At 42.9% G+C, this 13,056-nt stretch overlaps 1 protein-coding gene across 1 annotated transcript in view; it reads right to left on the bottom strand.

The window, feature by feature from the left end:
• EVA1A (eva-1 homolog A, regulator of programmed cell death) overlaps positions 1-13,056 on the bottom strand; it is a 213,481-nt gene that overhangs the window by 141,699 nt on the left and 58,726 nt on the right. Inside the window, exon 2 of the mRNA XM_051810422.1 lies at positions 9,082-9,296. Within this exon, the coding sequence (XP_051666382.1) occupies positions 9,082-9,296 (215 nt within the window). The remainder of the gene's footprint in view (positions 1-9,081; positions 9,297-13,056) is intronic.

The raw sequence follows: 13,056 nt of genomic DNA, 5'->3' as shown, positions 1-13,056 counted from the left end.
CAAAGAAAATTAGCAATGGATGTTAAAAATAAAGTACAAAGTTGTTACACCGGCCCTAATATTAACTTAAAAACTTGCACATGTAATTTTCACCTATCCTTCCACACACAGAAATGTTCTTCCCCACTGCTTTCATCAGTATGTGCTATATACCAGCACCTTCTTAAATGCTCTGAAACACAACAGTTATGCAGAACATGCCTGACCAGATGATCTCCAGTGGCTCTGGTGTTTACAGGATTCCTTACAAGCCAAGACCTTGGCTTTCTGGTCTTATTCTCAAAAATCATACTTCTAGGCAGCATCAGAGCTCTGGCAGATGTCAGATGTTGTTTCTGAAGTATCTGCAGATGATCAGATAGACTGACACCAGGAAGGCTGTGAGTTCACTTGGTAGTGAGGGGATATCTTGAGCTCACATGGTTTTTGCTTAATGGCTGGAAAAATGTAGGGAATTCATTCTACGTTTGCCTTGTTGTTCTGGCTGTCACTGTCAGCTGTAAAGGCAGGAGAACAAAACCAGAAAATCAAACAAAAAGAGGCCCACAAACAACGTGAACTTGCACAGGAATAGCAGTAGACACACAAAACCCTCTAACTGGGATGTACCATCAGCTCCTTATGTCACCAAATCTGGCAGACCCATGACTAATGCCAAATAAAGTCATGTTGGTTTAAATTATATTATAAAAAAATCACTCCAACTAAAGAAGGTGAAGGAGGAATTCCTGTCTGGCACAAAAGGGGAGGGAAGACACATTAATTGCATTGTGCCAATTTATAATTGCGTTCCAGTGGTAAATCAGGCCTGAGGGCTGACAGCCAGTGCTCAGGAGGGAAGCTGTAGCTGTTTAAACCCAATCCATTCCCTGGTTCATGACTGAGCGAAGAAGCTGCAAGATATAGAGGAGATAAGAGAACAAGAAATGTGAATTCAAGTAAAACAAACACTAATCTAACCCCTGTGATTTATGCCCTGGATTAATCTCACTGCAGTGATCCAGGTCTTAAAGCAAGGGCAGCCTCAAGCTCAAAACCATGTCTTCCTAGTGGCCACTGCAGATGAAACGCATTTCTTGTGCTCATTTTGTTGAGGTCATTAGCCAAGTAATTGCTTGTGCTCATTAGATAACAACCATTTAAATCTGGAACTGGATGGGTCCTCAGCTATTCCCAGGGGTGTGCTCCTTTTTAGTCTGTCTCTTCAAATCACTCTTCAAGAAGCACTTCTCCTGCATGCTTAAAATAAACCACAACTGAGCTTAACACCCAAGGCAATTAAACTTATCTCAGTTCTTGGTCCCTCATAGCAGTTCACAGATTTAATACACTTAGGGTGAAACTTTGGGCCCACAGAAGCCAATAGTGAAACTCAATGGGAACTAGGATTTTGCCACAAGGCTGCTCTCTGTACAGCCTCCATCATCAAAGGAGCGTAAGGATGACTGCAGGGCATGTCAGTCATGCATGAAATTACACAGAGGAACCCTACTAAATAATTGCCCAAGTTGTGTCTAGCTGAGAGTAACTCAGAGAACAAACTGCATGAATGGATCAGAGCTGTGTGCAATTAAATGAAGATGGGCAGAGATCTTTATGCAAGAAAATACCAGTAATTTTGAGCATTTTTTTGGTCAAATTCAATCCAGGCATGGCCATTATGGTGGAGTTACACCAATACATACTGGTGCACCTCCATGGGTTTTGCAATGGGAAATAAATACAACAATCAAGGCAGCATGAATTCTCTCTTACAGCACAATGCATTCATAATGGCTTCACCTTTCATTTGAGTTTTTGTACTCTTTTATATACCCCTGAACATTGGTAATGCTTTAAAACACACTATAAACTTAGTGCTTTCAAGTTGCAGACTTACTTACAGGTCCTGTTTACAATAATCTGAAGATTGAGTGTTCATCTTTATTCATTCACACAAATTATTGAAGTCCATGGAACAAGATTTTCCAAGAATCAGCAACTGGGAATCAGCAACAAGGAAGCACAGACCACATGAGGAAGTGAAATCCATGTTGATGAGGTACAGGTTACCTGCCTAGGCCTTCATCAGGCAATCTTCCCAGACTGCTTCACTGGAAAGTAGTTCAGCTTTGCCCAAACTACCTGCATTCCATCTGTGCATCACCTGAAGAACAGATCAAAGGCCCTGAATCCTGATCATTGACCTATGGCACGTTTTAGTACTCTACTATCTCTTATCACTCTCCCATGGACCTTGCAATGCTCTCAGTAGTGTCAGCAGGAGGAAACTATGCTCACATATTTGGTGACTCACATTTAACACACCAGACTGTGAAATAAAGAGATGAAAACTGGGCACCCATTTCCTCTCACCAGCGTCTGCTACGGGAGTAGTAAACACCAGCAGGGCAGTAGGGCAGGCAGCCGTGGGCTGGGATGTTAATACATAACAGCAGGGTTCACCAGAGCTCCTCTGGCAGGGCCTGGAAAGAGCCCAGAGACAGCCAAAGAGCAAAAACCTGTGCACAAAACAGAATGACCTGATACAAGCTGCTTTACAAATATTACCTAATTAACATTACCTACATTTCCTAGCAGTAGGAAACTTAATCTCTATGCAGGGTCAACTTCAAAGGGAGAGGAGGTCTAAGCTGAAGAAATACAAAAGGATGCATAACCAAAAGTCATGGGATTAAAGAAAGGGAAAGTTTAAAACACAAAGTGGAAAAAAATCATTGAGAGCAAACCATTACACTGTCAAGCAGGGTCTTAGTGGCAATGATGGAAGCCCCATGACTTGGAAAGTTTAAATTTAGAGTAAACAAAGCATTAGGAGGCTTACACCCCAGGGAGCAGTCCTGCCTCATCAGGGAGACAGGCTACACTGGTCACCTCTGCCTCCAGTGCCTCTCCTTCTGCAGGACATAATCACACTGCTCTGACAAGCTATTTCAGTCAAGCCAAAGATTTCAAAGACAGGACAATTTAGAGATTATCTATGACCTCTGCATCCAACAGTTCTACTTGCAAATAATTAGCTGGGGGAGCTGCTTGCCAGAGAGTTCTTTTTCAGCCTGGTCAAGATTCATAAAAGAAGCTGCACTGGTTCTGTGATTTTTAAGAGCAACTTCAGCACTGCAGTAACCTCTTCTGGACCCTGAGGTCACTGTTCTCCATCCTCCTGCAAAGTAATTATTACAGTCTGACAAAGAGTTGCCCGAACTGCTCTTTGATTCACTGACATTTCTGAGATTGAAATTTTCTTTGTTCAAACAGTCTTTAAGCTGTGGAGATCTAATATGCCAAATGACAAACAGTGGGTTCTTCTCCTAGTGGTACTGATGACCATTATTATTCCTTTCTATCAATCTCCTCCCTCTTTTCCCCTGACCATCGTTATTTTACAGACATTCAGAGCCATGAGAAATGGTACTTTCTTATTTCTATTGAGGCCACTTATGGCTGTGACATCAGTGGGACCATGCAATATCCTGTGACTGGGCACATCAGGAGCCATTGTCCTTTGCCTGCCAAGAAAGCTAGAGAAGTTTGGTTTGTTTCCTTCTACTTTGTATTTTACTCTTAATCCATAATAATTGGAGAAAATAGAAACCTCTTTGGAAACAGTAACATCCAAACACATCTTCCAGCCCTCTCTTTCTGTGATCAACAGCTGGTCCATGCTTTGAGAGTCAAGCAGCTCCTGGAAAGTTTATCTCATCTTTCCATCAGTGAATAGGTCAGCTCCCCTTCGCTGTCTGTCACAGAAACCTTCCTGGTAGGTGCAAATGAAAAAGGAGGAAAAAGGGCTCAGGGAATCCTGTGGATAGCATGCAAGGAATCTGCTCCCTTTTGTAGGGCTGCTGGAGTGACAGCAGGAGATGGTGGCAGCAAAGATGCCCTGTATCTCGCCTAAAGGACAAAAGGAAATACCACATCAGCAGCACTAGTGATTCTTGTCACCAAGGGACTGGTTGTCCTGGAGAGTGTTGAAAGAGACCCAGGGCACAGGCCATGTCCACACTCCCTCCCCAAATTACTAATTTGGGAGGAGAGGAGAGGCAGGACTTGCCTCCAGAGCACTTTCCAAGCACAGTCCCTCTTAGGGAAACAAGTCACTCAGTAAAACTTGGAAGTGCAATTTTCAGTACCTGTGTGTATGAAGAGAAATTAGCCTACAACATCTTTGATAATTTTCTGGGGAGCAGAAACACAACAGACTAAGCGCCTCTCCAGAGCTTTCTGTTTTCCTTCCAAATAAGTTGTGGTTTTATTTTCTGTCAATTTACCAGAATGAGAATATTGCAGGTAATCTGGTAATAAGCAATAATTTTAGGCAAACCGTTAAACATTCTTCCATACGGACCTTGAGTGGTTTATTGCTGAAAACAAGTGGCATCGGGAATACTGATCCAGAATTCAGCCTTCCAGTGCATCAAAAGGGCTTACAAGAGGGCTGGAAAGGGATGTTTTTCAAGGGGAAATGACCTAAAGCTGAAAAGGGGCAAGTTTAGATTAGATTTTAGGAAGAAATTCTTTACTGTGAGGGTGGTGAGGCTCTGGCCATAGGTTGCCCAGAGAAGCTGTGGATGCCCCATTCCTGGGAGTAGTTCAAGACCAGGTTGGATGGGGCTCTGAGCAACCTGGTCTAGTGGAAAGTGTCTCTGCCCACGGCAGGGGCATTGAAACAAGGTGGTCTTTAAAGTCCTTTCCAACCAAAACCATTCTATGAGTCTATACATGAGCAGCTGCAGAAAGCTTTATAAGCAAGCAACTCCAAACTTCCTTCCTATATCAATGTGGCTCCATGTATTTTTGCAGGCACACTCAGGTACCGTGAGCTTGGTTGGGAGTGATTAGGCTTCTAACTGGATGGATTCATTTATCACAAGACACTTACCACCAAGCAATGCAGAAAACTTAACACTTCTATTTCTCCTTAGTCCTCTGTGCCAACATTTATGTGTTCATCCGAATAAACATACACTGCTGCGGGGTCTGTTAATCAGATTCATTATTTCCCAAGGGGGAAGATCTCAGGAATGTCCATACAGTGGGGAAGTGCAAATGTGTGCAGTAGAGTGACAGGCGAGAGAACCATAGCTTAAGGGAGAGGCTAAAGCAGATGAGGATGGTTCCCAACAGATCTCCTCAGAGTAAAAGGTGTCTCCAGATGTTCCTGTGTCACCCTCTGCTTTGCAGCAATGTAATTTAGCTTTTCTCCATACTCTCACACTGAAAAATCAGACAGTGGGCAGATTAAAGCTGTGTTTGACCAACCCTATCTGGGTGACATGAGAAAAACTCCATGGTGAAAGCACAATGCACAGACCTACCAAAAATCTTCGGGCTCTCAAAATTTTTAGTTTGCATACTCAGGTCAACAGCACCTGCACAAATGCTCCAAAGGAGTAAAGGTTTGTGAGTGTTACAGGTCATCACAAAGACACCAAACACATACACAAAACCATGTTAACACAGCCAAGGCAGGACAGTTTGCATTGTATGAGTTCCTTTTACCAGAGATGCCAAAGCTCCAGATATTCCTCTTCCCTGTCCCCAGTCCAGCTTTCCTGGCTGGGACAAGGACATTTCTTTCTATTACTTCACAGTCAGGAATATCCTCTGCAGGGCTCCCCAGGGAAAGTACAGAAGACCCAATACCAGACCACACTGTTAATTATCAGCACTACTGCCCCAAATTAGCTTCTGTTGTTAAAGGATGAATGAGAATTTTCTATACTTCCATCTTCAAAATATCTCAAAGGTGCTTCACGAATACAGCACAATACACTCTTTCCTTCCTGTCACTTACCTCATGCTCCTGGTGCTAACTCTGGGCTCCCCTGTTAAACTGAGAGGAGCAGGGGGAGAGACATTTAAAAAGCATATAATATCTGGCTTTCAACACAACATTACTTTGTTGTTCTGATCCCTCCATATTCATGTGACTTGATCCAAAAATTAACAGGAGACCATCCACATAAAAGGTGAAATCCCAGTCTGCAATCCTAATCAAGGGAGGTCATTCTCCCTCTCTACTCTCGTGAGACACCACTTGGGAGTGCTGCATCCAGCAATGGAGCCTTTAGCACAGCAGTGTCATGGGCCTGTTGGAGCAAGTCCAGAGGAGGCCATGAAGATGCTCAGAGGGCTGGAGAACCTCTGCTGTGAAGACAGGTAGAGAGAGTTGGGGCTGTTCAGCTGTATGGAGAGAAGGCTCCAGGGAGACCTTAGAGCCCCTTTCAGTACTTAAAAGGACTACAGCAGAGCTGGAGAGAGACTACAAGGTCATGTAGAGATAGGACAATGAGGAAGGGCTTTAAATTGAAAGAGGGCAGGTTTAGATTAGATATTAGGAATAAATTCGTTACTCAGGGGCAGTGAGGCATTAGCACAGGTTTCCCAGAGAAGCTGTGGATGTCCCATCCCTGGGAGTGTTCAAGTCCAGGTTGTATGGGGCTTTGAGCAACCTGGTCTAGTGGAAGGTGTCTCTGCTTACAGCACGGGGGTTGAAACAAGGTGATCTTTAAGGTCCCTTCCAACCAAAACCATTCTATGGGTCTATGATGATTCTGTCAATGTCCAAATTCTTTGTGCATTTGGAAATCCCACACTGAATCTGACATTACAGTGTTAGAGTAAGAGAAATATGTAGTTTGGGGTCACTGCTTTAACGTCCTGGACAGGCTCTCCCAGGTGGTCTGTATTTCATTTCAAACAAAAACAAGTGACTAAAGTAAGCAATCCTGGCAGCCAGTCACATAAAACTGGATTAGTAGTGGTTGTCTCAGAGTAATCAACTCTTTCTTTTCCCTTTTCAACATAGAAATAATATCTGAACTGGACATTTACAGTGAAAAGAGCTTCTAAATGAGAATTTACTGTTACTCACAGCTAGTGCTTGCAGGGAACAGTATAAATAAATGCCACTTGCACTCCCTCCAGGTCACTCCCCAGAGAAGCAGCAAATTTATACTGTCATGGGTTTGATTAGACACAGTGATTTTATATACTTAGTTTTGAAAGGTTTGGTTTGGCTGACTTTTTCAATTACTGACTAACAGAATACACACACAATTGATTCTGCCTATAGCAGCCATATATCTGAGTTGCAAAACCACAAAAATACACACAATTTCCTTGTCTACAGCTTTCCAATTTTCCTACACACATGCATTTCCTACCAGCAAGCTGCAGGCAGTTTGCCATTCAGCTTGTGGAGTTCCTGGCTTACCCTTCAGAGAGGCCCCACCCCCCCTAGAACTGAGAAAGAAGATGAGATTCTTCTCTGGCATTTGGACTCACCCTACCCTGTGCAAGCACAGCACATTGAGGGATCAAAGCCGCAGCTGGGGCCACCAAAAAAGCACTCCAAAGGGACTCAGGAACTCACTCAAGGTCCCCCAAGAAATTTGTGGCAGAACAGAGAATATTAGCTACTTTTTCAGCACATCTGCATCACCAAAAATCAGTTAATAACAGTGTTTAGTCATGTAACAAATATACTGTACAAGGGATCTGCTGCAAGGCTACCTACAGGGAACATAATTCTCACTCAGATAAATAAGGAGTGGGAACTGCAAGCAGCATAAGTATTGGAGGTAAAGCTAATGGGTAACAGCTCTAAGGACATAAAGAGCCAAGCCAGGCAGGTAAGGATTTCTTTTAAATCCCTCCTACTCATAAAACCATGGCATGGAAAGCCTAGGGAAATATCTTCCCTGTTCTCAAGTTCTTCCAGATGCCTTAAGTAGGCCACTCTCCCACAAGGGTTGAGGCGATGCTCAAAGCCATCAATCACCCTGGTAAACTAAATGTTGCAAGTAAATTTTTCAGTAAAACAATAAAAGAAAGAAGGCAAGGCTGCTCTCTGCCAAAATTTTCAGTCCATGTTCTCCCACCCCAAACAACACAACCACCTTGTGTCTGTTTCTTATGGACTTTCAATACTGTATCTGGGAAAACTGATAAAGCACCATGTTCTCCCACACTACAGCTCAGTCATTTGCTGTGCAGTGCAAGTGACAGGAAGGTAACTGCAAATCTGTCACCTTAAGGGTTCCACTACAGCCAAATACCAACCTTGTGCAAATTCTTGAGAACTTACCAGTGATATTTGGAAGCCAAAGCACTCACATCAATGTTTAAAAAAATGCTGTAAATGTCTCTTCAAAACCCTGGAGTGAGAAGTGATGTGGGAAAGTCTGGCCTTTAACCAGATTACAAAAGAAATTATTCACTAGCCCTGTAGGTTCATTAATCTAGTCTACTATAAATTTTTATTATGAGTTATTATTGATTCATAGCCATAAACGCACTGAATGCTTGAGATCTTTGCCCAAAAATTTTCACAGTCCCAAATCCTGCACTTGGAAAGACTTGTGCTTACTTCAACACCCATGAGCAGACCCCATTCATTTCAACAACATCAGCCAGCTCATGTTTCTAATTTTAGTTGTTCCTACGGACAGCTGAGTAACACTGGCACCTTCCAAATAATCCTTTGATTTCCTGACATCACACATGCTCCTGGGAGGATACATGGAGAAAACATTCCCTACACAAATGGTCAGAGCTGATTAACTACTAGAGGACATTACCAGCTTAAGTGATGTATGATCACTTACAGTGGCCTAAGAGCCAAATGAGTCACATGAAGTAGAGTCAAGGATTCTCTCTGGGTTTCAAGTTACCAAAGTAAAAGCCTCTTGAAATAGGATCTGAAGCAAAAAGAATGCCACAGCAGTTTCTGAATGTGTTGAAAAAGCTAATCATTGGAAAGGAAAACTATAAAAATAACAATCTTTAAACTCAGTAAAACATAATGTAGTCTTGCAGTGTAATGCTTTTTCAACCACATTCCTGAACTGTTACTGAGTAGATATGCAGGAAAATTAAGAAATTCATCAGAAAATCTAATTCAGTCCTGTCTAAACTACAAAGATGTATTATCCACTAAGCTGTGTGAGATGTCAGAGCTCCCACGCTGGGTAGCCCTGCTTAATACAGGTCAGTGCAGCACCAGCACAGAGAGCTGCTGCTTGGCCAAGGAAAGATGAAGTCTGAAATGAACAGATGCATTTTAACATGCAATACCTGAAGAGAAGTGCCAACTGAACAGGCAACATCTTCTTTAATTAAAGTTGCATAGGAGTGGGGATAGCGAGAAGGACACATCTGATGGCTTGGTACAATTCGGCCATAAAAAGAAGACTGGATGCTGATGGTGGTTCTGTGAGGACATCTCAGGGAGACGTATTCTCCGTCGCAGGCATGGTCAGTGTAGTTCTTTAGTACCTGTGATATGTAACCTGCAAAAACCACGACAAAGAAACATCATTAGTGAAAGGTAGTTAATACTGAGGTGATTTACAGCAGTGCAGCCTAACAAACACAAAACTAACAGGCAATGAGGGACACATATTTTATTACTCATCTCACATACGTGCGAAGAAGAGACACGGTGACATGGAGATTAGGGAGGCTTGGTGATTTGACCTTCAACCATGTTACAAATCCTTATTGGAAGCAATATTTGGACACTTCAAACTCTTAGTCCCATCATACAACTTATTTACAGTGGCACAATACAAGAAGAGAGTTTCAGACCACATTTATGGAGCAGCACCTTCACTGTGAGGGCAGTCAAGCAGTGGAGCAGGTTGCCCAGAGAAGCTGTGCAATCTACATTCTTGGGGGTTTTCAGGATCTTACTGGATAAAGCTCTGAGCAACCTGCTCTGACATTGTAGAGCAGAAGATTAAACTAGAGAACTGAAATCCCTTCCAACCTCGCTCTTCCCATAAAATTATGATCATGGGCAAGAAAGGCCCAGATGCAAAGCCACATTCCATCCTGGCACACCAGTCACATCTTTGATCTCCTTTCACAATATACCATTTAAATTCTTCTGGCTACACCTTCTGTTCCAAGCCTTTGACACTAAAGCTTTGCTTTCTCTTCAGTTTTGCAAAGTTTCAATCTTTTTAGAAGGAAAACAGTATGCAGAACTAAATCTCTCTTTGTTTCTTAGAGGATTATGTTATCCACAGTAATAAAGTTGTTGACAAGGATAAAGCAGGGGACAAAGTCTCGTTAAAATTACACTTGAGTCACAATGGCTGATTGCTGTCAGGTTGCCATGGAAACTCCCAAGCAATCCTGACTTTGCCACACTCAGGCATGAGGGGAAACCACTGTGTTGCTGATCTGGAGAGATCTGTGGAGGGAACACTACAGCATGTGCCATGTCAGTGTCAGCCACAGTCCCATTCAACCCCACAGTTCTCTCTGCAATTGGTTTGGAAGTCCCCTTCCCACCAACATAAGCCTATCAGCAGCCACTATACAATGCCCTCTCCCTATCCTTCTCTTCCTCTGCAGAGAATATGATAAATAATGAGAAACTAAGGGGTAGTCTGTTCATCTAAGAGAATAAGGAATAAGAAGAGTGGGATCTAATTACTGTTTTACATTAACTAAAGATCCAGAGGAAATGGAACCTGTAGAGGAAGACAGAGACAGGGCATTGTGGGATGGTCGCTGGTAGACTGTTTCCTAAGAGGCAGAGTAGAGAGAAAAGGCAAAACCATTAAGAGAAGCAAATAATCCCTGGACAAATACCTAAAAGGGAACCTGAGACTTCTTTTTTTTTTTTTAATTATGACTGTTCTCTTGGTGGCCCATCATCGTGGCTGGGCTTCGCGAAGGAAGATTTGGGAAGGGCTCTACCCATGTTTGTTACAAGCATGTTGGTGGCTAAAAAGGCCAATGCGAGATAGGCATGACTGGTTGCAAAAGGCACAGCAGAAAGACTACTTTGGTGGTAAATTCTGCAAGGTACGGTTCTTTCTGCGTTGTCTTTTTTCCTCAAGAGTGATCCTGCGTGCGTTCTCAAAAGCATCAGCAGTGTTATAGATGGTGTGTCTCCAGGCCTCCCAGCTGGAGGCCAGAGTAGACCAGTTATGATGATCAATATGGCCAAGGCTGAGATGTTGTTTCAGGGAGTCCTTGGATCTCCTCTTTGGGGCTCCTCTCTTGCAGCAGCAGGTGGCAAGTTGACCATAAAGCAAGATCTTAGGGAGGCAGTGGTCCTTCATCCTGGAGACGTGCCCTGCCCAGCGCAGCTGTGTTCTCAGTAACATGGCCTCGATACTTGTGATTGCTGCTTGCTCTAGAACAGAAGTATTGGTCACATGCTCTGACCAGTGGATGTTTACGACTGTGTGGAGACAGTGTTGATGGAAGCATTCTAGGAGACACAGGTGGTGGCGATAGATGACCCATGATTCAGATCCGTATAAGAGAGTATTGGTGGCCCATAATCACAGAATAACTCAGGTTGGTACCTCTGCAAGTCATCTAGTCCAGCCTTTTGTTCAAAGCAGGGCCAATTTAGTCCAGGTTTCCCAAGGCTTTGTCCAGTTCTGGATATACCCAAGAGTGGGGCCTCCACAACCTCTCTGAGCAAACTGTGCCAAGGCTTAACAACTTCCACAGTGAAAAATTTTTTCATTCCATGCAATTGGAATTTCCCATGCTATGATTTTTTTGTTGTTGTTGTTCTCTCTGTTTTTTTCATTGGTGCATTTTTGTACCCTTTGGTACCTTCCAGGGAGAAGACTGGTTCTGTTTTGTCTATACCATAAGTTAATATAAAACAGTAATTAGATCCCGCTCTCCTTATTCTTTACTTCTAAATGAACAGATCAGCTCCCTCAGTTTCTCATTGTTTATCACATGTTCCAGTACTCTTGCCTTCCTGGCAGCCAAAGACACTCTATCTAGACTCTCAACACCTTGGCTACACTGAGGACCCATCTTGGTATGAGTTACCATTCATTCCTGCTTCCTCACACTCACCATCCTGCCTTCCAAGACACGACAATGCACACAGGGAAACACATGTGGTTTGAGAGAATTCACGTGGCTTGCTCAGAATCATTCCCACATCAACTCTAGCTATCCTCGTAGACACCCCTGTAGGGTATATTTTCCCTAGTAAGATAAATGGTCACGGTGTTTTTTCTTTGTCTCTAAAACCATATCCAGCAACTTCCTCTTACTATCCAAAATAGTATGACCTATATCCAGAGTTTTACTGGCAGTAGATCTGCTTCCATACCAACACTGAAACTTAGCTCAGGAGTTCTGTGAAAGAACACTTGTCTGAGCAAATTTCAACATGTCTAAAACAACTATAATCACTGTTCTTAGAGATAACCAATACGCAGTAATTTAGCTTCAGCATCCAAGCTGCCACTGCAAAGGCTGGGTTCTCTGATTTCTCTAAATTTTAGCCTGTAGTTCTTATTTATCAGTTCGGTTGCTGCAGCGCCTCGAGGTCTGTGCCAAATAAATATTTACTCAGATCAGCATATTAAATTCCAAGTCCTCAGGGCAGCATAAGGAAAAGGCTGAGACACAGCCCGAATAATTAGAGTAAGTGACAGGGCTGCATCAGATCAGGAAAGAGCACTATTTAATTTAGTACCTTTATCTCACTTGTTCAAGGAAACACTCTGGGATAAAATGAACTACTGGGGTGGATCTCCTTTCCCAGTCAGTAGAATACATGCTCTGTGGGATACTGCACACCTAGTCCCAAACTTAGATCAGCTCTTCTCCCTCAAAAGTAAAGCAACTATACAAGATGGGTATCAGGAAAAGAAAACTGTAGACTCAGAATATAACACAAAATATTAAAACCCACTTTCCACACTGTTACTCCAGCGCATTAGGACTTTTCCCTGAGGCTGACCTATTAGGGAGCCAAAGAAATACAACCAAAGTGCTGTCAAGACTCTGCTGGCTCCTTTGAATATTCAATTACTCTGTCAGAACAGCCATCCTAGGGCATGCCTTTCATATTGCCAATTCAGGATCAGAGAAGGTTCCAACCCCTGCAATTAGTGCACATCACTTGTTGAAACAGCTCCTTCCTTTCGTCTTCCATCAGCAATCTTGAAATAACTTGAGTTTGTTCAAGCTCAAGATATTGAAGGGATTGAATGTTTTGATGGTGACTGACTAATAATAAGCAAAGCACAATGTCTGAAACATCTGGCACTG

Source organism: Manacus candei, unplaced genomic scaffold (genome assembly GCF_025592945.1).
Source record: "Manacus candei isolate 608988 ecotype Guabito, Panama unplaced genomic scaffold, ASM2559294v1 h1tg000007l, whole genome shotgun sequence".
Classification (NCBI taxonomy): Eukaryota; Metazoa; Chordata; class Aves; order Passeriformes; family Pipridae; genus Manacus; species Manacus candei.
Note: the sequence above shows the minus strand (reverse complement) of the source record. Positions and strands in the feature narration are given on the sequence as shown.